Consider the following 26,317-nt stretch of genomic DNA (forward strand, 5'->3'; position numbering starts at 1 on the left):
TGATGCAATAATTGCCATTGTATTTTCGAATGTTCTATCAACTGATGCTGGATTGCCATGGTAATGTAGAATGTTCATTCAAATTATTCTTACTGATATGGCTCATGCTATGGAATGGGTATGCGTTCTATGGAAAATAATGAACTACGTGGAACGTGTGTTCTACTAACCTTCCACAGAGTTGCGTTATTTTCAAGAGAACACAGAGCCCCGAGTTGATTATCCCTTTCACACCATGGCTATAATTTAACACATTTGCTGCTAACAATGTGTTCATTTGACGGTAGAAACGTGTTCAACATCATAGAAATTGAATGAATAGATCGGACTTAAAAGCTCTAACGCTGGCAATTAGACTGGTAAAGTCATGGGTACACTTGCAATGGCTGCCTGGTATTGTGATGCAATCATTTCCATGGTATTTTGTAATGTCCTGCTGGATTGCCATGGTAAAGTAGAATGTATATTCAAATTATGCTAACTGATGTTGCTCATGTAATGGAATGTATTTTTTGTAATGTTCAGTTGACTCAACAAATCACAGAACAGATTTAAGGGTACACTTCCTGCTTTTTCTTTCTGGCAATGGGTACACTCAACATGTCTATCAGTCCCAGTGGTGATTTTACATTTACATTTACATTTTAGCATGTAAATCATGGGATACATGTCAGCAAAGCCACTACACAACACTGAACAATACATTAATTGCACAATAACGGTGACAAACGGTGTCCACAAACTGTTAGGGCCTATATAAACCTGTCCCAACAGCAGAGTCCCAACACCTTACCACTGCTACACGTGGCTATCAGCGGAGCCTTTCATTCAGCCTCATTTACTGTCTTTTAAAAATATATAGCTGACTTGAATAAACAAATTTGGTTTCTAATGACAATTGAGATGGACAAACTATATCATAAGGGGACAACAAATGGATAAGAGGCAATCCGTAATTTCGATTAAGACATTAATGAGCGAGCTAGGACGTCCGTAGTAATTATTACTATTTGTTCAGCACTTTTGAAATGTACAGCGACAGAGTTCAGAACATGGGCCATTCTTAGTGTTCTCGCTGTACACCAAGTCAGAATCGTAGGATAAATAAAGGGGGCATATAAGCAGACAATGAACGCTCTTACAATATTCAATGATTACATTTTTCAAAAACAGGTTAAAGGCTACATGTGCACCACCAAGTCAGAACAGTAACGTTAGGCGAAATTAAGAGGTTAAAATATACCAAATTATTAGGGTGAGGGAAATGGGCTACTAACAGTTTACTACACAACATACACTTATTACTTTCTTAGATACACTATACATATCTCCCTGGCATATTCAATTATTTATGCAGCAGCATACAAGACATTGTTGGACTCAACTTGTTGTGCTGTGCTCACTTGAACAGGAAGGTAGGGCGGCGGTCCTTTGTGGGCAAATTGTCATCAAAGTCTGTCATTCTCTGGATTTATGGTGCTTTCAAGACAACTGGGAACTCTGGTGGGTGGGAAAAAAAGGTTGAATCGTGATGACGTTAGTGATCTTTAAGTCGTAGCTCTAGAAAGAGGCCCGAGTTTTGAACTTTCATCAAACTTTTTTCCCAGTCGTAGCTTGTTTTTTTTCCAGTTCCCAGCTGTCTTGAACTCACTAAAATCATATTTCGCAGTTCCAAGTTAAGTTGTTTTGAGCGCAGCACAAATCATGCTTCATTGACAGCATGGCCAATGTTGAATGTTTATAATTTTAAACTTGGAAAAGAGCCCCTTAACTTCTACTGCCTCAGAAACCCGGATCCGGGAGCACCCCCCACCCCCCACACACTGTTTAGCATAGCTAGCATAGCTTCACAAGTAGATAGTAGCATCTAAATATCATTAAATCACAAGTCCAAGACACCAGATGAAAGATACAGATCTTGTGAATAAAGCCACCATTTCCGATTTTTAAAATGTTTTACAGGGAAGACACAATATGTAAAGATGTACATCTATTACCTAAAAACACATTAGCATAATCCACCATCTTTTATTTGTCCACCAACACCAGTAGCCATCACCAATTCGGCTAAACTAAGATATTTATAGCCCCTAACCAACAAAAAAACTCATTAGATGACAGTCTGATAACATATTTATGGTATGGGATAGGTTTTGTTAGAAAAATGTGCATATTTCAGGTAGCTGCCATAGGTTACAATTGCACCCACCGTCACAAATGGACTAGAATAATTACAATGAGCAACGTGTTTACCTAACTACTAATCATCAAACATTTCGTAAAAATACACAGCATACACTAATCGAAAGACACAGATCCTGTGAATACAGACAATATTTCAGATTTTCTAAGTGTCTTACAGCGAAAACACAATAAATCGTTATATTAGCATAGCACATAGCACATAGCAGCCCAGCATTGATTCTAGCCAAAGTGAGCGATAAAAGTCAACATCGCCAAAAGATATTAATTTTTTCACTAACCTTCTCAGAATTCTTCCGATGACACTCCTGTAACATCATTTTACAATATACATATACAGTTTGTTCGAAAAGGTGCATATTTAGCCATACAAAACCGTGGTTACACAATGAAAATAGTAGCAAAACAAGCCTGAAAATGTCGGTCGCCATCTTTCAGAGTGATCTAGTTTAATTAATAGCTAATCATATACTTGACTAAAAAATACAGGGTTTACAGGAATCGAAAGACAAATTAGTTCTTAATGCAACCGCTGATTTACATTTTTAAAATTATCCTTACTTTTCAATACAGGGTTCGCCAAGTGAAGCTATACCAAACAAAATGGCGAAATATGCGTTTAAAATATTTCGACAGAAACACGATTTATCATATTAAATATTGCTTACTTTGAGGTGTTCTTCCATCAGATTCTTGGGCAATGTATCCTTTCTATGTTATAAACGTCTTTTGGTCGATAGATGTCCTCTGTCCTTCGAAATGTCCACCACCAACGACCGACACCCCAAAACGTGTCCAAAGTTTCAGAGTGCACAACAAATAAATTCCTCTAAAATCGCACTAAACGGATATAAATTGCTATAAAACGGTTCAAATTAACTACATTGTGATGTTTTTAACACCTAAAACGAGTAAAAACATGACCGGAGAAATATTGCTGGTTAGAAAACGATTTGGAACGAGGCAGGTCCGATGCCCTTCACGCTTCAGGCGCACGACGAGAAAGGGCGGTCTCTATACATTTTGGTCTTTTATACTGGCTGTGAATATCCCATCGATTCCATTGAAAGCGTGATGACGTACAGACACCCAGAGGAAGACGTAGGCAGTGTCGGTTTCTTCATAGCATTCACTGTCGCCTTAAAAACAGACCCCAGATCAGAGGTAAAAAAAATTGAAATCTGAACCCTGTCATGAAAAGTGCTGTAGAAATTGTTCTGTACAACTCAGAGACAAAATTTCAACTTCTATAGAAACTAGAAGGTGTTTTCTATCCAATAATAACAATAATATGCATATTGTACGATCAAGAATTTAGCACGAGGCAGTTTAATTTGGAGACACAAATATGCTAATGCGGAACAGCACCCCCTATAGTTCCAAGAGGTTAATCCCAGATTTGGGACCACACAGCCACTCCACTGAATAGCAGGCTAATGATTGCTTTGCAATGCTTGCAGTTAGCCACTGATTCCTTCCAAACCACTCATTGTTGAATTTGCGATTTCCAACTTGTTGTGTAATGTCCAATGGCTGATGAGCACAGATACATTTTATCTACAAATTTTATAAATATGACAAGGATTTGCCAGTAGATTGTTGACTTGATTCATGATGACTGCTAAGATATGTAGATATGTGATTTGATGTAATTTTATCTGTGGCCAATGACCTTGAGCCTTTTTGGATGGGCACTTCTAATGTAACTCTATGGGCAGCACCCAAGGGGCTTGAATTTTCTAGCTCTACCCTTAGACTTGGCGGTGACGTAGTGTCCCCATGAGTGACAGAACACTGAGCCAATCACGGCGCAATGCTCCGTATTTTCTGCTTGCTTTCCCCACCCCCGCAGAAAGCCCTGAGCTAGGCTGAAACACCTGCATTTTGTAGCTGCCTTAAACAAGAAAACAAAAAAGAGACCATGTTTGTATGCAGCTTTATTAACTCAATTATATTTTATATTATATTGTTTGCAATCTGATATGTGACACGTATGAATGCCAAAATAACATGCAAAACAGTCAAGCCCACCCCAAAAAATCTGTTTTGAGCCCCACATTTTTAGGGCTCTGAACGATGGGTCGCCACTGGTCAGTCCACCCATTATGACATCATTACTTGACTGGAGACACCCTTTCTATTCATTTTATTTCTATGTTCAACATCCACTGAAGTATCTAGCAAGTTTACTAGATATATACAGTAGTTGCCTTGGTAACCAAACCATCAGTCCTAGCTTGCTATTTTGAAAATCGAATTCAGCAGTGCGAATAATGTTTTTAATTAGACTTTCGCTTTCAAATGCAGCTTTAACATAGAACATGTAAGAATGAACTATAGTCATTGAAGTCTACCGTGCTGATATAGCGTGCGTTAGAGGGAAACAACGCATGCTCAAGAATGCCCTTCAGTCTCCTCCTTGCTGGCATCAAAAGTAAAAAAATTAAATTAAAAAAAGTATAAATAGGAGACCGAATGCCATCGGACCACCATCTAATTGGCCTCCATATAACTCTTTCAGAATATCCACATGGGCGGGGATATTGGACATTTAATCAAAGCCTATTGGATAATAATTTGTTCTTAACTAAGACAAACTAATTCATAATTGACTTTCTTTGTACAACATAGGAACAGCAGATCCCCTTATTGTATGGGACACTTTCAAATGTACTTTTAGAGGCCATTCAATGCAATACTCATCATTAAAACAAAAGCAGTTTAGGTCAAAAGAGATTAGAATACTAAAGTAAATAGAGGAAGTAACAGCGCATGGAAACTGTACAATAGAGGCACAAAATAGGTTAGAGGAAAAACAAAAAGAATTGGGGGTACTTATTCAATAACAATCAAGTGTAATGTATTACAAAAATAAAGCGAATTGTATGGAAAATTGTGGAAAATGCACAACATTTTTCTTGAATCTTAAACATAGGAATTCTACCAAAAATAATTTATCCTTGATTCACCAAATTATATTTTGAAAGAGGAAGCTAAATATTTTAAGCATATGTTTTCTTTTCAGTCTCCTCCGTGTCCATTGAATGATGTTAACTGTAAGGATTTCTTTCCTAATAATAATGTAAAATTAACACATTTACAGACAGACCTGTGTGAAGGCCAACTTACAAAAGAGGAACATTGAGGCAATAAAATATTTTCCGTCTGGAAAAACACCAGGGATTGACGGTATACCAGTAGAGGTATATCAGACCTTTTTTGATGTACTCAAAGATCCATTATTAGCATGTTTTAATTACTCTTATACAAATGGTAGACTTTCAGGTACTCAACAAGAAGGATTGATTTCATTACTACTAAAACAGGACCCAGGTGGTAAGTATAAAGATCCAATCCATTTTAAAAAACTGGAGGCCTCTAACACTTCAATGTTGTGATGCAAAAATTCTGGCGAAATGCATAACGCATAGAATAAAAAAGGTTATACCAGATATTGTTCATCCTGATCAGACAGGTTTTTCACATGGACAATATATTGGAGATAATATACGACAATTACTTGAAACAATTGAACATTATGAAACATCGAAGATACCAGGCCTGGTCTTCATAGCAGATTTCGAAAAGGCATTTGATAAAGCACGACTAGAATTTATATATAAATGGATTACTTTAATTTTGGTGAATCTCTTATACAATGGGTTAAAGTTATGTACAGCAACCCCAGATGTAAAATAGTAAATAATGGTTACTTCTCAAAGTATTGAGCTTTTAAGAGGAGTAAAACAAGGCTGTCTGTTGTCTCTATATCTATTTATTATGGCCATTGAAATGCTAGCTATTAAAATTAGATCCAACAAGAACATCAAGGGGTTAGAAATCAAGGGGATAAAAACAAAAGTGTCAATGTATGCCAATGACTCTAGTGTTTTTTCTTAAGTCTGCAATCTGGATCCCTGCACAGTCTCATTGAAGATCTTTTCTAGGCTCTCTGGATTAAAACCTAATTATGACAAGTGTACTATATTACGTATTGGATCGTTAAAAAATAGTGTTTACACTACCTTGTAGTTTACCAATAAAATGGGTGGATGGTGAAGTAGACATACTTGGTATTCACATCTCAAAAAAATATAAATGAATTTACCACAATTTCAATAAAGTTAGCAAAAATAGATAAGATTCTGCAACCATGGAGAGGTAAATACTTGTCTATTTATGGAAAAATCACAGTTTACTTACTTACTAATGGCACTGCCTACTCCAGATGACTCTTTTGTAAATCATATGAGCAAAAAATATTTCATTTTATTTAGAATGATAAGCCAGACAAAATTAAGCCTATTTATATATTGAATATGAGTTTGGGGGCTAAAATTATTAAATATTAAAGCTTTAAACGTCTCACTAAAAGCTTCACTCATACATAAGTTATACTTAAATGGTTCTCCAGTAGATTATTAAGAAAGGCTCATCCTTTATTAAAAAATTGCCTTCATCAGATTACAACTTCTCATATCCGACTAATTGAAAATTAGATTTTGTTTAAAGTATCGCCCTTTCTTAAACAAGCCATACAAAGCTGGTAACAATTTCAGTTTCATCCTCCAGAAAAGATAGAACAAGTATTACAACAAATATACTGATTAATAACAAAACATTCTTTATGGATTATTTTTTTAATATTATATTTATTAATTATATTATGAATAGAAATGGAGGAGTTATGTCACATATGCTGTTATCGAAAATATATGGGAATATCTGCTCAATCCAAATTTACAACAAACTGATTGCGGCACTACCACAAAAAATGGAGGCGGCAAGTAGAAAAGGGAGAAGGTAGGGAACTTGTTTGCCTGTCATATATTAAAGATACAAATTGGTTGAAAGGAACTGGGATAAATAGAAAAATATACCAGTTTCATCTGAGGACAAAAATGCTGACAGCTGCGCCATAGAGGTTGCAAAATAAATGGGAGGAGATTTTCGATGTACCAATTCCATGGTTTATGAACTGGTACAAAAAACTACACTTGATTCAACACTTAGTTCTTCAATTTAAATTATTGGGTGGAGTTTATGAGTTTTGCATAGGTAAGTGAATACCATACTGTAACGTAAGGACAGCCGGTGGGTCAAGAGTGGTGGTCACTAAATTTCATCAGCCGGTTATGGTCAAGCAAATAACTGTCGGTCTCAAGATAATTGTCTGTTAATTAACAAACACATTTAGCATCTCCTGGCTTTCACACAAGCCACGGATGTAGAGCTTTGGAACATCTACATTTTAAAAAGTCTAATAAATCCATGTAATATAGCCTACACTTAACAATAAATCAGTTTATTTTAGACCGGTCGAAAGAAACATGATATGAAGAAAATGTAGTCTATTTCAGAAGAACAGAATAGCATACTGAGTTGTCCTTATGTTCGGTCCTGATCTGGCAATGCCATATGGCTGTGGGCTACACTAGTTCATTTAGCAGAAAATATTTGCTTAGAATTCCGTGGCATTATTTTATATAATGAAAAATACAATTGAACAAAGCTGAATAAAATAGAAAACAATATTTTATCCAAACGATTTGATGGCGTGCGCTCATGTGGATATTCTGTGTTGACCGGTAAACAAAGAAATACAGTTGAAGTCGGAAGTTTACATACACCTTAGCCAAATACATTTGAACTCCGTTTTTCACAATTCCTGACATTTAATCCTAATAAAAATACCCTGTCTTAGGTCAGTTAGGATCACCACTTTATTTTAAGAATGTGAAATGTCAGAATAATAGTAGAGAGGATTATTTCTTTCAGCTTTTATTTCTTTCATCACATTCCCAGTGGGTCAGAAGTTTAAATAAACTCAATTAGTATTTGCGAGCATTGCCTTTAAATTGTTTCACTTGCCTCAAACGTTTCGGGTAGCCTTCCACAAGCTTCCAACAATAAGTTGGGTGAATTTTGGGCCATTCCTCCTGACAGAGCTGGTGTAACTGAGTCAGGTTTGTAGGCCTCCTTGCTCACACACGCTTTTTCAGTTCTGCCCACAAATGTTCTATAGGATTGAGGTCAGGGCTTTGTGATGGCCACTCCAATACCTTGACTTTGTTGTCCTTAAGCCATTTTGCCACAACTTTGGAAGTATGCTTGGGGTCATTGTCCATTTGGAAGACCCATTTGCGACCAAGCTTTAACTTCCTGACAGATGTCTTGAGATGTTGCTTCAATATATCCCCATAATTTTCCTGCCTCATGATGCCATCTATTTTGTGAAGTGCACCAGTCCCTCCTGTAGCAAAGCACCCCCACAACATGATGCTGCCACCCCTGTGCTTCACGGTTGGGATGGTGTTCTTCGGCTAGCAAGTGTCCCCCTTTTTCCTCCAAACATATGGATGGTCATTATGGCCAAACGGTTCTATTTTTGTTTCATCATACCAGAGAACATTTCTTCAAAAAGTACGAACATTGTCCCCATGTGCAATTGCAAACCGTAGTCTGGCTTTTTTTACGGCGGTTTTGAAGCAGTGGCTTCTTCTTTGCTGAGCGGCCTTTCAGGTTATGTCAATATAGGACTCATTTTACTGGTGATATAGATACTTTTGTACTTGTTTCCTCCAGCATCTTCACAAGGTCCTTTGCTGTTGTTCTGGGATTGATTGGCCTTTTCGAACCAAAGTATGTTAATCTCTAGGAGACAGAACGTATCTCCTTCCTGAGCAGTATGACGGCTGCGTGGTCCCATGGTGTTTATACTTGCGTACTATTGTTTGTACAGATGAACGGGGTACCTTCAGGTGTTTGGAAATTGCTCCCAAGGATGAACCAGACTTGTGGAGGTCCACAATTTTTTTTCTGAGGTCTTTTCTGATTTCTTTTGATTTTCCCATGATGTCAAACAAAGAGGCACTGAGTTTGAAGGTAGGCCTTGAAATACATCCACAGGTACAACTCCAATTGAATAAAATGATGTCAATTAGCCTATCAGAAGCTTCTAAAGTCATGACATAATTTTCTGGAATTTTCCAAGCTGTTTAACGGCAAAGTCATCTTAGTGTGTGTTAACTTCTGACCCACTGGAATTGTGATACAGTGAATTATAAGTGAAATAATCTGTCTGTAAACAATTGTTGGTAAAATGACTTGTGTCATGCACAAAGTAGATCTCCTAACCGACTTGCCAAAACTATAGTTTGTTAACAAGAAATTTGTGGAGTGGTTGAAAAGCGAGTTTTAATGACGCCAACCTAAGTGTATGTAAACTTCCGACTTCAACTGTAGGTACTCCTAAATGCTGAATTTAGAGTTATTAATGTAACTTTAGTGATACATGTTTTGATTTTTAATACATTGTAAGACTGCATGGTGCGACTGATTTAAAAAAAAGTAACTTGAAAGGCATGAGCTCTGCTTTGTTTTTCTTGCGCAGGCTGTACACACTTCAGTCTCTCATTCACAATTTGACAAGCACTTGATAATGCCTAAAATTTCTCGGCGGCCCCTTTGTGGCCGTAATGCAACCTAAATAAATCCATGCCTTTTGCGGCAAGTGGCCGTTGTTAATTCTCCCTGAGTGTTGCGTGCTTGCATCCACGACAGTGCGTGTGCTTGGTCGGTGACCGCCTTCCTGTAAGACGTAGAGTCGCAAGCTAGATGGAGGACGCGCTCTTTGAAAGGAGGGAGTAGTGTAACGACCCTGGGTTTATAAGCGCGGAAATCGACTCTGCCGCTTGAGCATGCTTTTGCGGCACAGTAGATAGCGCGCCGGACCTCGGGCTAGAAGGTTGAGAGTTCGAGACCTGCTCCCTGCTGTTTCATTACAATAGCTAGAGGCGGCGATAGTGTATGCTGTACATACCCACCACGCATGTAAGCAGCTAGATGATATTTAATGATGTAGGATCATATTGAGCACATAAGTGAGTTTTGTAAAAGTCTAATAACTTTGCCAATATGAGCACTACGTGTATAATTGTATTGGCATATTAATGTGGACAGTGTTTCACACAACAATTTAATGAAAAGGCGTTTTTTTCAAGGTGACTATAACTGTGGTATAAAGGTGGCTATAACTGCACTTTCTATTGCATCAGGATTAATGCTGAATCTTTCTAAATGTGAAATCTTATGTTTATTTGACTCTGATGATAAAGACATTGAAAATATTCCTGTAAAGGACTGTGTTAAATATTTAGGAATACATATGTCAAAAAAACACTTAGTCAGACAACATTTGAATTTCTCTCCTAAAATTAAGAGAACTAAAAATATATTTAATAATTGGCTACAAAGAGATCTTTCTATACTTGGGAGAGTACTTCTGTCCAAGGCAGAGGGGCTGTCTCGTTTTGTGTACCCCTCATTATAGTTCTGTGTAAATCCAGCTACTTGTAAAGAGATCAATAAGACCTTTCTTGACTTCATCTGGAAAAATAAGTCTCACAAACTAAAAAAATATGTCCTTTCTAACAAAAGAGCTGAAGGCGGTCTAGAAGTGTTGGATTTTGTTGACATAAATAACACTTTCAAGATAAACTGGTTGAATTTTTTTTGATCGATACTGATTCAATATGGTATTTCATTCCAAATAATGTGTTTAATAAATTGGGAGATCTTCAATTTTTACTGAAATGTAATTATATTCCTGAAAGATTAACTGCTAAATTGGCTAGGTTTCACCAACAAGCTTTAATGGCCTGGAAAATATGTTTCCTGCACAAGCTCTTTTGTGGAATAATTCAGACATAACTGTAAGGAATAAGTCATTGTTCTACCCCAGCTGGCATGAGAGGAATATTGACTTTGTTCTTGATATTTTCGACAACAAGGGTAATATTCTCACATATGAACAATTTAGAACATTGAAAGGGTTTCCAATACCTTTCAGAGAGTTTATTTCTGTGATCAAAGCCGTTCCCAGTGGTCTAACTACACTTATGAAAACTTCAACTTAATTTTGGGAATGATCACAAAGTTTATCCAGAACTCAGATTGGAAGGCATGGGCTTACTTGAGACATCTTGTTGTAATAAATATATAAGACAAATTCTTCATTCACAAAACCAACTTACACCGAGAGGAAAGTTTTTCTGGAACATGCCTATTCCTGACATTGTCTGGAAAAATGCATGGTTAAGGCCTTACAAATACTGTATACCAAACAAAGTTAAGGAAGTGCACTTCAAAAAATTTCATAAGATATATTCATGTAATTCTATGATTTGAAAATTTGTGGCCATTGATGATATCTGCGTTTTCTGTGAAAAAGGTGAGAATCTGTCTCACTTGTTCTTTGAATGTAAATTTGTGTCAGAATTTTTGGGAAACCTTGCAAAGTACTTATTTACCATTATGAACACTGCCTATATTTTTGACATAAAAGATATGTTACTATTGCAATGATAACAAAACCACTGAAATTATTGTTCTTTTTTTTTTATTCTTGTTGCCAAATACTTTATACACAAACAAATTCCAAAATTCTATACCAAAATTACACATTTTTCTGATTGAATTATCTTATTAAAACATTAACACTAGTGAATAACACCAAGAATAACATCTTCATGAATCATTATAATAAGATATTTTCAGAGTGAATATAATTGCACTTAAATTGTTATTTTTATTTGTATTGAAATTTTTTGTATGTTTGAGTATTGTTAATAATTGTTAATACATGTTTGATGTAGCAATGTAAGTCGATTTTTGTATTATGAAAAATATATATATATATATATTTTAAAAAATAGCTACCATTCCGATAACCATGTAAATTGGACAGATATTGTAAGGAAATATCAACCTTATTCAATTTGCCTGCAATGGACGATAGTTTAAGTAGATGTATAGTTTGCATACCATAATAGATGACAGTCATCAGTGGTCAAGATAACCGAGTCAAAATGCAAGCCGAGATCTACCACTCAGATAAAAAAAAACATGACTTAAATGCAGGGGCGCAACTGTCACTGGGGATGGGGGAGACGGGGTCATGTCCCCCCCACATTCTGAAATTGCATATTATCATTACAATGTGATACAAAAAATGGCGATGGTGTGCGGACGCCTCATAGCGTTTTGGTAGGCTGTTTGGAATGTTCATCCGGCTGGATTTAGGACCACGTGGACACCACAGAGCTTCTGGAAGGCTGGCTGGACCAGCACGGGAGACTTAAGCATAGTTCATTTCCTTTTTCACCAAGTTGTAAAAGGAAGCAGAGAAGAAGCTGGCTACTCTTTAGTTGACTGATGTAGCTGGCTAGGTAACTGCTGTTTAACTTAACAGAAAGTTAAGTGCTGAGCTAGTATTGTAACTGATGTGTAACGTTAGCTAATGTTTCATCCCCTCTCGACTGCGGTGAATGAATTAGCTACGCTAGCTAGTAGCTACCACATCCAGGTCAGCTCTAGCTTCTAGCTATCTGTCAGATAGATAGCGATATGAGGTTGCTATTATTACCAACAGCTGTTGTTTGTATGGACCTGTTTTGCAGCCTTTGTTTTTTCCTGTTTCAACAGAAGTAAATGAACTTGGCTAGCTTTTGCCAGTTGATGTACAGTTAGAGAGCTGGCCAACAGTTGGCAAACGTTAGCTATTATTTTTGCCTCTATCACACTAGGCCTGAATCAAATGATGAAACCATCGGCCAAACTCAGCACAATGTATTTATTAGTCCATATGGTAATGTAACGTTATTGATCTGTCAGTTTCCCTGCTTTTCACACTGACACCATAATAAACAGCTTCAAAAAGTTACAGGCTTCACTGTCATGTTGCACAGTAGAGGTCTGCGCCGGACCGATTTCTTCATCCCGCTCCTGCCTGTACCTGCAGCTTTTCATACTTCATACTTTTCATTTCCAATATTAATATTTATTTACAGACAGCCAGGGAAGTCCAGTCCAGGTGAATTTTGCAGTATATTAACAATATCAGTGAATGACTCAAAAGTTCCATCTTGAATTGATTGGTAGACCTAGAGTAGCTACAGGATAGCAGTTTAAGCCTAAAGCTACAGTCTGGGATCTGGGAATAAGGTAATTTCAATTATTGAACCATTGATTCTATTCTTGGATTAAGTATTTTTTTGTCATGCCTCATCTCAGGAGGATCAGATGGTGACAGGGATCTCAGCAGGGTCAGGCAGCCAGGGAACATGTGACAGAGCTGAGGTGAATTTTTGCAGATACACTTTATTCTCTCTGTTCAGCAAACACTGGACAAGCGAGATGCTATTTTAAGGCAGTCTGACATGCCTACAAAGTTGATTTAAAAACGGTAACCAACAGTGGCAACCCATCATTCAGGGAAGGTGGCTGAGCCCCACCTGTTTTGCATGTTATTTTGGCATTGATACGTGTCACATACCAGTTTGCAAACAACGTATAAAAAAAATGTAATAACGGGGTCTCGAGAGTAGCACTGCGGTCTAAGGCACTACATTGCAGTGTTAGAGGTGTGACTACAGATCCGGGTTCAATCCCGGGCTGTGTCACAGCCGTGCGTGACCGGGAGACCCATGAGGCGACGCACAATTGGCCCAGCATCGTCCGGGTTAGGTGAGGGTTTGGCCGTCTGGGATGTCCTTGTCCCATCATACTCTAGCGACTCGTGGCGGCCGGCGCATGCACGCTGATTTCGGTCGCCAGCTGTACGGTGTTTCCTTCGACACATTGGTGCAGCTTGCTTCCGGGTTAAGCGAGCAGTGTGTCAAGAAGCAGCGCTGCTTGGCGGGGTCATGTTTAGGAAGGACGCATGGCTCTCGACCTTCGCCTCTCCCGAGTCCGTATGGGAGTTGCAGCGATGGGACAAGACTATAACTGCCAATTGGATATCACTAAAATTATTTTAATTCATAAAGCTGCATACAAACATGGTCTCTTTTTTGCTTTCTCGGGTAAGGCAGCTCCACAATGCAGGTGTTTCAGCCAAGCACAGTGGTGTGGTGGTGGGGCAGCCAGTGGAAAATAAATCAAATAAAAATGTTATTGGTCACATACACATATTTAGCAGATGTTATTGCGGTTGTAGCAAAATGCTTGAAATATTGAGCGTAGGGGTTGGTAATGTTCTCTAGTTGCGCCATGATTGGCTCAGTGTTCTGTCACTCATGGGGACACTACGTCACTGCAAAATCTACGGGGAGAGCTCGAAAATTCAAGCCCTCTGGGTGCTGCCATAGTTACATTAGAAGTGCCCATCTAAGAAGCCTCAAGGTCATTGGCCACAGATAAAATTACATCAAATCATGTTATTTCTACCGTAGCTTTGATTGGACTGATCATGTCAACATCATACTTTCAAAATCTTAGCTAGCAGTCATCATCATGAAAGAAGTCGACAATCTACTAGCAAATCCTTGTCAAATGAAGAGAAATTAAAGATAAAACGCATCGGTGCTCATCAGCCATAAGTTGTAAATCACAAAAAGCCATAATCAGTGGCTAACTGCAAGCATTGCAAAGCAATCACTAACCTGCTATTTAGTGGAGTGGGTGTGTAGTCCAAGTCTGGGTTTAAGCTTAAAAGGATAAACATTCAACATTGTCATGCTGTTTACCCAGCATGACTTCTGCCGTGTTCAAAATAACTGGAAAATCGGAAATCTTCAAGACAACTGGGAAAATACGTTACATGCTCGCTTTATTTATCCTACGGTTCTGACTTGATATACAGGGAGAATACTTTAAGAACAGCCCATGTTCTGAATTCTGTCAAGGTACATTTCAAGTGCAAAACAAATAGTTATTGACTACGTCCATCCTAGCTCCCTCAATGTCTTAATCGAAATTACGGATTGCCTCTCATCCGCTCGTCGTCCCGGGATTGCCTCTTATCCACTCGCTGTCCCCTTATGCCATGTTCATCTCAATATTCAGTAGAAACCACATTTTTTTAAGCAAGTCAGCCATGTTTTTTTTAAAGACAGTAAACGAGGCTGAATGAACGGTTTCGCTGCCAGACAAGGCTCTGCTGATAGCCAGGTGTAGCAGTGGTAAGGATTCACACTCTGCTGTTAAGACAGCTTTATGTAGGCACCGTTTGTCACCGTTATTGTGCAATTAAATGTTTTGGTTTAGTGTTATGGCTTTGCTGGCATGGATCACACAAAAAAAAGGAGATTTATATGCTAAAATCACCACTGGTAACCAAGCATTTATAGCAGCTAAGCAATGCACTGCCATTAATTGGAAGGTTAATTATCCTCCCACAATGTCAAGTTATGTATCACTATTTTTGATTTATTACCAGATTAAGGGTATACTGGGCAACTTTCATAAGGTCTGGATGCCTTATATGGAATACAGTACGACTAAAGGAGTCTATGCCCAGCTGAGTGGGGTGTGTTGGGTTGGAGCGCTACACCCCTAGGGACCGACGAGGCAACAAAGCTATATTGTGTGCAAGTAAAAAAGAGCTCTACAGTACTATTAGGCCTATGAGATTAATCAGAGGATTTGCTGTTTGTGTGTTAATGTACAGTACCAGTCAAAAGTTTGGACATTATTTTTTACTATTTCTACATTGTAGAATAATAGCGAAGACAAACTATGAAATAACACATGGAATCATGTAGTAACCAAAAAAGTCTTAAACAAATCTAAATATATGTTATTTTAGATTCTTCAAAGTAGCCACCCTTTGCCTTGATGACAGCGTTGCATACTCTTGGCATTCTCTCAACCAGCTTCATGATATATGATTCCTGCTTACAAGCAAAAATTAAAGCAGGAAGCACCAGTGACACGGTCTATAAAAAGGTGGTCAGATGAAGCAGATAATAAACTACAGGACTGTTTTGCTAGCACAGACTGGAATATGTTCTGGGATACTTCCGATGGCATTGAGGAGTACATATCAATAAGTGCATCGAGGACGTCGTCCCCCCAGTGACTGTACGTACATACCCCAACCAGAAGCCATGGATTACAGGCAACATTCCCACTGAGCTAAAGGGTAGAGCTGCTGCTTTCAAGGAGCGGGACTATAACCCGGAAGCTTATAAGAAATCCAGCTATGCCCTCCGACGAACCATCAAACAGGCAAAGCGTCAACACAGGACTAAGATCGAATCGTATTACAACGGCTTCGACACTCGTCGGATGTGGCAGGGCTTGCAAACTCTTACAGATTACAAAGGGAAGCACAGCCGAGAGCAGCCCATGAACATGAGCCTACCAGATGAGCTAAATAACTTCTATGCTCGCTTCAAGGCAAGTAACACTGAAACATGCATGAGAGCATCAGCTGTTACGGACGACTGTATGATCACGCTCAGCGCAGCCGATGTGAGTAAGACCGTAAAACAGGTCAACATTCACAAGGTCGCAGGGCCAGACGGATTACCAGGACGTGTACTCCGAGCATGTGCTGACCAACTGGCAAGTGTCTTCACTGACATTTTCAACCTCTCCCTGTCTGAGTCTGTAATACCAACATTTTTCAAGCAGACCACCATAGTCCCGATGCCCAAAAACACTAAGGTAACCAGCCTAAATGACAACCGACCCGTAGCACTCACGTCTGTGGCCATGAAATGCTTTGAAAGGCTGGTCATGGCTCACAACACCATTATCCCAGAAACCCACTCCAATTTGCATAACACACCAACAGATCCACTGATGATGCAATTACCACACATCCCTTTCCCACCTGGTCCAAGCACACCAAAAGAGTTGTGAAGAGGGAACGACAAGACCTATTCCCCCTCAGGAGACTGAAAATAATTTGCATGGGTCCTCAGATCCTCAAAAAATGTACAGACCATCCTGACGGGTTGCATCACTGTCTGGTATGGCAACTGCTCGGCCCAGTACATCACCAGTGCCTAGCTTCCTGCCATCCAGGACCTGTATACCAGGCGGTGTCAGAGGAAGGCCCTAAAAATTGTCAGACTCCATCCACCCTAGTCATACTTATCTTTGCTACCGCACGGCAAGCGGTACAGGAGGCTCCTAAATAGCTTCTACCCCCAAGCAATAAGTCTCCTGAACAGCTAATCAAACGGCTACCCAACTATTTGTAATGCCACCCCTCCCTCTGGAACGCTGCTGCTACTCTTATTATCTATGCGTAGTCACTTTAATAACTCTACCCACATATACATATTACCTCGACACCGGTACATTGACATTACCTCTGTACCGGTACCCCCTGTATATAGCCCTGCTATTGGTATTTACTGCTGCTCTTTAATTATTTGTTATTGTTATCTCTTACCTTTAAATATATATATATTTTTTAGGTATTTTCTCAACTACAATGTTGGTTATGGGCTTGTAAGTAAGCATTTCACTGTTCGGTCTACACCTGTTGTATTCGACTCATGTGACACATAGAATTTGATTCTATGAGGGAGTCACCTGGAATGCATTTCAATTAACAGGTGTGCCTTGTTAAAAGTTAAGTTGAGGAATTTCTTTCCTCAATGTGTTTCAGTTGTGTTGTGATAGGATAGCCCTATCTTCTGTATACCACCCCTATTTGGTAAAATACCAATATTAATGGCAAGAACAGCTCAAATAAGCGAAGAGAAACGACAGCCCTTCATGACATGGTCAGTCAATGCGGAACATTAAGAACTTTTAAAGTTTCTTCAAGTGCAGATGCAAAAAAATCATCAAGTGCTATGAAACTGGCTCTCATGAGGAGCGCCACAGGAAAGGAAGACCCAGAGTTACCTCTGCTGCAGAGAATAAGTTCATTAGACTTAACTGCGCTTCAGAGTTCAAGTAACAGACACATCCCAACATCAACTAACTGGTCAGCGGAGACTGCAGGAATCAGGCCTTCAAGGTTGAATTGCTTCACAGAAACCACTACTAAAGGACTCCAATAATAAGAGACTTGCATGGTCTCCAAATATGAATTTATTAATTATTTTCTCAGAAAACCACCTGCAGAATAGATTCGGCCTGTGGGCCGCCAGTTGGTGAAAACTGTAAGCATCTCAGACCACCTCCAGGGGGTCCCTGTCAGCCCGTGACAGCGCCACGGTAACGGAGTTGGACAGATGCCCTGCCAGCCTCTTCTTGAACACGGCCAGGAAACCCCGCTCGCTGTTGCTATGGTCACTGAGGATCACGCTGGCACCCGCAGCAACGGAGTCCAGGACCTCGTGATGGGACATCTCACCTGGGGGAGAAATGAGGTCAGAGGTCAATGTCCAAAAAAAGTGTTAAACAAATCAAAATATATTTTATATTTGAGATTCTTCAAAGTAGCCACCCTTTGCCTTGACAGCTTTGCACACTCTTGGCATTCTCTCAACCAGCTTCATGAGGTAGTCACGTGGAATGCATTTCAATTAACAGGTTTGCCTTGTTAATTAATTTGTGAAATTTCTTTCCTTCTTAATGCCAATCAGTTGTGTTGTGACAAGGTAGGGGTGGAATACAAAAGATAGCCCTATTTGGTAAAAGACCAAGTCCATATTATGGCAAGAACAGCTCAAATAAGCAAAGAGAAAGGACAGTCCATTACTTTTAGACATGAAGGTCAATCAATGCGGAAAATTGCAGCCACAAAAACCATCAAGCGCTATGATGAAACTGGCTCTCATGAGGACCGCCACAGGAAAGGAAGAAACAGAGTTACCTCTGCTGCAGACGATAAGATAAGTTCAATAGTTGCCAGCCTCAAATTGCAACCCAAATAAATGCTTCAGAGTTCAAGTAACAGACATCTCAACATCAACTGTTCAGAGGAGACTGCGTGAATCAGGCCTTCATGGTTGAATTGCTGCAAAGAAACTACTACTAAAGGACACCAATAATAAGAGACTTGCTTGGGCCAAGAAACACGAGCAATGGACATTAGACCGGTGAAAATTTGAGTCCAAATTTGAGATTTTTGGTTACAACCACTGTCTTTGTGAGACGCAGAGTAGATGAACGGATGATCTCTGTATGTGTACATCACTGGGTCCAAGCTTCCTGCCATCCAGGACCTCTATACCAGGCTGTGTCAGACGAAGGCCCTAAAAATTGTCAGACTCCAGCCACCCTAGTCATACTGTTCTCTCTGCTAGCACACGGCAAGCAGTACTGGAGCGCAAGTCTCAGTCGAAAAGCATGGAGGAGGTGGTGTGGGGGTGCTTTGCTGGTGACACTGATTTATTTAGAATTCAAGGCACAATTCGTGGCTACCACAGCATTCTGCAGCAATACGCCATCCCATCTGGTTTGCGCTTAGTGGGACTATCATTTGTTTTTCAACAGGACAATGACCCAACACACCTCCAGGCTGTGTAAGGGCTATTTGACCATGAAGGAAAGTGATGGGAGTGCTGCATCAGATGACCTGGCCTCCACAATCACCCGACCTCAACCCAATTGAGATGGTTTGGACAGCAGGGTGAAGGAAAAGCAGCCAACAAGTGCTCAGCATATGTGGGAACTCCTTCAAGACTGTTGGAAAAGCATTCCAGGTGAAGCTGGTTGAGAGAATGCCAAGAGTGTGCAAAGCTGTCATCAAGGCAAAGGGTGGCAATTTTGAAGAATCTCAAATATATTTTGATTTGTTTAACACTTTTTTGGTTACTACATGATTACATATGTGTTATTTCATACTTTTGATGTATTCACTATTATTCTACAATGTACTACAATAGTAAAAATAAAGTAAACCCTTGAATGAGTAGGTGTGTCCAAACTTTTGACTGGTACTCTAGACAGGTGTGTGCCTTTCCAAATCCTGTCCAATCAATTGAATTTACCACAGGTGGACTCTTAAGTTGTAGAAACATCTCAAGAATGATCAATGGAAACAGGATGCACCTGAGCTCAATTTCAAGTCTCATAGCAAAGTGTTTGAAAACTTATTTACATAAGTAATCTTTTTATTTTTAATAAATTTCCCAAAAATTCTAAAATCCTGTTTTTGCTTTGTCATTATGTGGTGGTGTGTGTAGATTGCTGAGGATCTTTAAAAATATATTTGAAAATAAGGCTAACGTAACAAAATGTGGGAAAAGTCAAGGGGTCTGAATACTTCCCGAAGGCACTGTATATGCAAAAGAAATTGTTCAGTATTCTTGACAGTATTTGTTTTGATTCTAGCAGCTGGAATTTATAGCGAATGTACCAGTGATGTAGAGGTCTGCTTTCACTCCTTTCAATACTGAGCCTCCGGACCCAGCACACACTGCCACGGTGCTTACAATGGACTCTAAAAGGAACAATCACATACAATTATGTTATCCTCTCAGCCCCTCACTAGCTGTCAACATAATACACTTATTGCTGCGAATATATACACTAAACAAAAATATAAACCCAACATGTGAAGTGTTGGTCCCATGTTTCATGAGCCAAAATAAAAGATCAAAGAAAATTTCCATGTGCACAAAAAGCCTATTTCTCTCAAATTTTGAGCACAATTTTGTTTAAATCGTTGTTAGTGAGCATTTCTCCTTTGCCAAGATAATAAATAATAATAAACTAATAAAAAAGGCAGACATACATACACACACACACACGAAACCTTTCCCTCAGCCATCACATGTAAACTGACAGGTGTGGCATATCAAGAAGCTGGTTAAACAGCATGATCATTACACAGGTGCACCTTGTGCTGGGGACAATAAAAGGCCACTAAAATATGCACTTTTGTCACAACAATGCCACAAATGTCTCAAGTTTGAAGGAGTGTGGAATTAGCATGCTGACTGCAGTAATGTTCAAGAGAGCTGATGCCAGATAATTGAATGTTAATTTCTCTACCATAAGCCGCCTTCAATGTTGTTTTAGAGAATTTGTCAGTATGTCCAAATGGCCTCACAACCGCCCAACCTGTAATACAGCCCTTTTGTGGGGGAAAAACTCATTCTGATTGGCTAGGCCTGGCTCCCTAGTGGGTTGGCCTGGCTGCCAAGTGGATGGGCCTATGCCCTCCTGCCCAGTCATGAAGAAATCCAGATTAGGGACTACTTTATTTATTCCAATTGGCTGATTTCCTTCTATGAACTGTAATTCAGTAAAAGCTTTGTTCAGTATATTTAAAAGAAATGGCGTGTGTCCCAAACGGCACCCTATTCTCTTAATAGTAAGGCTGGGACGATACCAGTATCGCAATATTTTTTCCATGGCAAAAATGAAAACACAAAGAAGAGCAAACACTTTGGTCCTTTAAAAACCTGCTGTATGTAAAATATTGCGTGCTATATCGAAAAATAAATACATGTGACTCTGGATGACAACATAATGAAGTTTGTTTCCAACATTAAGGCTGTTTTCCTAAAGAAAAACACGTATCGCGATACTGGTATCCTCCTGTCACTACTTTATAGCTACTTCTGACCAGGGCACTATATAGGGAATAGTGTGCCATTTGGGACGCATCCAAGTTAGTTATCTGGTAACAAAAAGGAAGACATAGATGTTTGTTTAGCCTCCTCACTCACCTAAAGTTTGCTGGGCTCCGAGGGCCAGTCGAAGGTGATTCAAACCCAGGTGTGATTTCATTTGCTGGACGGCCGCCGCCACAGTTACGGGCTCGTCCAAAATGCTGAGTCGCCCTTGGCCGTAGCCTGGGAGAGGACGCTACAGGGTGAGAAACAGCCAGGGTCGTATTCACTAGGCACCAAGAGGAATAAAACAGTCAAACAGGGAGGGACTGCCAGAACTTTTTGTTTTGCTACAGTGTGCACTAATGAATAAGATGTCACATGTAAAAAGAGTGAAAACATTTCGTAAAATTCATTGAAGTCGAGTCCTATTCACTCTGTGGCAAGCTAAGTCTAATGATTCAGGATAGCAGGAATATGATACCAGGGGATATTTATCAAGCAGGGATTAACATTAAGGGTTGTCCTATTGCCTGCTCTGAGGTTGCCCCATTGTGCAGGTGATAAAATAAGTTCAAAGAACCAAACTGCAAAAACCTCTAGTAGCCTAAAACTGATCTTTCTGTTTCCCATTGTTTAAGTAAAAGACAGACAATTTATGGCAGTCGGGCAAGTTGAGCCAGCTCTGAGAAATGTTTTACTGATAACAACCAAAATATAAAGAATTCCAGTACTGATCTTTCTGATTTCTCCCGTGTGTAGATGAACGGCTGTCAATATATGGCACTACTGCGTGTAAATATCTAATTTACATTTTCGTGCAAGTGGTCATAATCTTCGGGCAACCAAAAAAAATACCCCTTTAAATGTTAATCCCTGTCAAGCGTGCTGATATACAGTCTACTTTCCCCTTTCCATGTAATTGTATCTTGCATTTACACAGGTAGCCCAATTCTGATTTCTTCTTCCACTAATTGGTTCTTTGACTAATCACATCAGATCTTTTCACATCAGATATTTTTCAGAATCGATCTGATTTGTCAAAATACCAATTAGTGAAAAAAATATCAGAATTGGGCTGCCCGTGTAAACGCAGCCATTGTGATCTAAAAGGCAAAAATGATCTTAAAATCAGCACTCCGACCAAACTGTCCACTTTGCGTGTTCAGGGTGTAATACGCTGGATACATATGGCCCCAGATCTGTTTGTGCTGTTTTGCCAACTGCTATGGTCATATTTCCCATGACAATGACCATAGGAGATGGCTATACAGCACAAACAGATCTGGGAGCAGGCTAGCAGCAGTACTCTACCTTTTTTACTTGAAGGATACTAAGAGACTGGCTGGGAGTGGCGTGTTGTAACAGAGTTTGAACACTGGGGGTCAGCCCTGAGTCTGGACAGATCAGACTTACGAAGAAGCCATCAGTTTCAGAGCTAGAGCCAGATAGAGGAGACATGTACAGTAACAGTGTAAACAACAGATAAGAGGTGTATACAGATTTAAGCACGCACACACAAACTGACAGAGTATCCAGTACCTGACAGCTGTGTGCTGTAAATTGACACCGCTATTCATCCCCTTCAGTTCTGCCATGACGGTGTTGAGCTCCTCCTGACTCCTGGCTGTAAACTCCAGTTTGTGGCTCTGGGGGGCGCTACTGAACGCTTGACTCAACACTGAAACTTTGCCACTCCCTGAGGAAGACAACAGAAACAGTACTTGTTACTCCGCAGTGCTTTTCAAACATCATTAACTTATTCAGGTGGGGAGAACACTCCAGAACATTCAGATAATTTGAGTAGAACAGATATGACACTCTATGCACATCTTCAATAAACTGTGAAAGTGACATCATCCTACCCTAATCTTTGGATTGGGCTTGACAATTATAATACAATTTGTGAAAAAACGTTCATTTAAGATAAATAAAATTATATTTGTGGATGAGTTTACATCTGCCAGATGCCTTTTGGGGGTTTCTGTGCTGAAGATCATTACGCTACGTTTTTGCCCATTGAAGACCATTCAAAAAGCATACAAAAGTTCAAAAACGAGATCTTGGAAAATTCTGTGTCACTTTCATAGCGCATATCCTGAGCGTAAAAGGTCCCAGATATAATAAAGCACTCAATCTTATAACCTAAGCACTATTTGATTTGATAGTAAGTGAACAAAAACCCAATTTGGGAGTACTATAGGCTTGTATACCACTTTTTTTCCCTACTCACCATACCCAAAACCAGTTTCTCCTTTACCATAATGGACCAACAAAGCAGCATAACATCCAGGGCCTCTCACACCAAAGTTTACAATATTGAGCAGTTGTTGAAGCCCAATCCTTTTTTGGGGGGGGCAACAGAGCTACAGCAGTCCACTTTGCTTATTATAAAGCTAGGGGGAACACTGACAGCAGTCTCTTACCAACTCCTTCAACCAGCCAGTCATTCACGCCTCCTTTGACGCTGTCCCAAGAGGTGTGAGGAGAAAACACTGCTATTCCAGCCGTAATCGCCCGGATAGCCAATCGCTGCTTCCAGTCCTTTGAAACCAAGCACTTGATTGGATGAAACAACGGGGGGTGGTAAGAGATGATGAGATCGCAGTTCATGGCCTCTGCTTCTGACATGACAGAGTCGGTCAGGTCATTGGTTAACAGGATGGTTTTGATAGGGCGACATTTAATGGGCTCAACTAATAGGCCAACGTTATCCCAGGACTCTGCCAGTGATAAAGGGGCGAGCTGCTCCAGAACCTTGAGAACCTCCTTTAAATCCATTGGACCTGTTGGATGAGAAGAGTGGGAAAGGGAGCACGAAAAAGAGTAGCAATGACAGAGATGGAGATGGGTAGAAAGCTAACAAGACCTAATACTACAATGAGAGGGGTCAGAAAAAAAGGATGAGCGAAGGGCAGACAATTTGGAGTGAGAAGAGAAAGGGGAACAAGCGAGTGTTTGAGAGATGCTTTCGTGGTAGCTCCTTCTGCAGGTCAATAACAGAATTCTCTGGAAAACATTCTTGTATCCAGTCAACATTAGTGTAGACCTGTGTGCAAAAGAGATTTCATTTGATATGAATAAATATTGTTTGCATCCAAGAGCAAGGTTAATCTGCAACAAATAGGCTGCATTCTCTTAAAACATCATGACCTGTTTATCTTGTCACCTATCAGTCTTGACATCTATTATTAAAAAGACCAATTGTCAATACGTGTCAAAACTCCCATTCAAATGTAGTGGTGGAAAAAGTACCCAATTGTCATACTTGAGTAAAAGTAAAGATACCTTAATAGAAACGACTCAAGTAAAAGTCACCCAGTGAAATTGTACTTAAGTAAAAGTCTAAAAGTATTTGGTTTAAAATATACTTACGTATCAAAAGTAGAAGTATAAATTATTTTAAATTCCTTATATTAATCTAACCAGACGGTACCATTTTCTTTTTTCCCCATTGATATCCAGAGGCACACTCCAACATAATTTACAAACGAATTGTGTGTTTAGTGAGTTCGCCAGATCTGAGCCAGTATGGATCACAAGGGATGTTCTGTTGATAAGTGCGTGTATTGGACCACTTTCCTGTCCTGCTTAGCATTCAAACTAAACTGTAACGAGTACTTCTGGGCGTCAAGGAAAATGTATGGAGTAAAAACGACAGTTTTCTTTAGGAATGTAGTAAAAGTAGTCAAACATATAAATAGTAAAGTGAAGTACAGATACCCTCAAAAACTACTTAAGTAGTACGTTACACCACTGCTCAAATGCTAAGCTGTACGGTTCTAGCTACATTTATGTATGCTAGCTAACAGGTTTGGAGAACAACGGCTGCTGTTGCCATTTTGGGCATGGTTGTTAAGGTGCATTGTTTACAAATTAAATCAACTGCACGGGTTTAATGACCAAGGTAACGTTAGAATCGAGCTAATTTAAATCACACGAGTATGAGCCAGAGCAACTCTACAAACTAGCTAGGTAAAGTAACTTAGACACATGTATAATAGCTTCGCTAACATTAGATAGCTGGCTCCCAAATTTCGAACAGGGCCCACAGCAATACACTAGCTAAGAACAAAAAAAGGTGTTTCTGTTTGCATGTTCAGACTGGTGTGATTCATCCGTTACATTTTAAACGTAAGTTACCAATTAATAGGCAAAAACTTTGAATTGGAAATGCAAGCATGGTAACAGCACTTACTGGTGGAGAGAGAGCCAGCTATTGTAGTTACCTTCTTCTTCGATTACGTTTAACCGCGGTTGGAATCCAATAAATGTTGCATTACTGCCACCTACTAGACAGGAGTATAACTCCCATATACTTTTCTTGAATTTTATTTATTTATAAATAAATACAACAAATCCCCAACCATCTAACACTACACCAAAAATAATAATAATAATAATATTTTCTCAAATGACTGGGTCGGAGGGCCTGTTGTACGGACCTCTGGTAGTCTCAGTATATATTAATGATGTCGCTCTTGCTGCCGGTGATTTTCTGATCCACCTCTACTCAGACGACACCATTCTGTATACTTCTGGCCCTTCTTTGGACACTGTGTTAACAAACCTCCAGACGAGCATCAATGCCATACAACACTCCTTCCGTGGCCTCCAACTGCTTTTAAATACTAGTAAAACTTCCTTTTCTTCCAGTTCTCTGCTGCCAATGACTGGAACGAATTGCAAAAATCACTGAAGCTGGAGTCTTATATCTTTAAGCATCAGCTGTCAGAGCAGCTTACCGATCACTGTACCTGTACACAGCCAATCTGTAAATAGCACACCCAACTACCTCATCCCCATATTGTTATTTATCTTCTTGTTCTTTTGCACCCCAGTATCTCTACTTGCACATCATC

At 39.5% G+C, this 26,317-nt stretch overlaps 1 protein-coding gene across 3 annotated transcripts; it reads right to left on the reverse strand.

Moving 5' to 3' along the window:
- Positions 1–18,000: 18,000 nt before the first annotated feature.
- nif3l1 (NIF3 NGG1 interacting factor 3-like 1 (S. cerevisiae)) lies at positions 18,001–25,760 on the reverse strand. 3 transcript variants are annotated; one of them, XM_055921131.1, is made up of 7 exons: positions 25,654–25,760; positions 23,882–24,330; positions 22,998–23,154; positions 22,770–22,893; positions 21,573–21,711; positions 20,255–20,338; positions 18,001–18,304 (listed from the first exon to the last, which is right to left on the reverse strand). In XM_055921131.1, the coding sequence occupies exons 2-7, from the start codon at positions 24,234–24,236 to the stop codon at positions 18,120–18,122; spliced, it is 1,044 nt and encodes a 347-aa protein (XP_055777106.1). In that variant the 5' UTR covers positions 24,237–24,330; positions 25,654–25,760; the 3' UTR covers positions 18,001–18,119. The 3 variants fall into 3 exon arrangements, with proteins under 3 accessions (XP_055777106.1, XP_055777096.1, XP_055777115.1); XM_055921121.1 differs by having other exon boundaries at positions 23,882–24,504; positions 25,654–25,754; XM_055921140.1 differs by having other exon boundaries at positions 23,882–24,241; positions 25,654–25,753.
- Positions 25,761–26,317: the final 557 nt, after the last annotated feature.

Source organism: Salvelinus fontinalis, chromosome 1, assembly GCF_029448725.1.
Source record: "Salvelinus fontinalis isolate EN_2023a chromosome 1, ASM2944872v1, whole genome shotgun sequence".
Taxonomy (NCBI): domain Eukaryota; kingdom Metazoa; phylum Chordata; class Actinopteri; order Salmoniformes; family Salmonidae; genus Salvelinus; species Salvelinus fontinalis.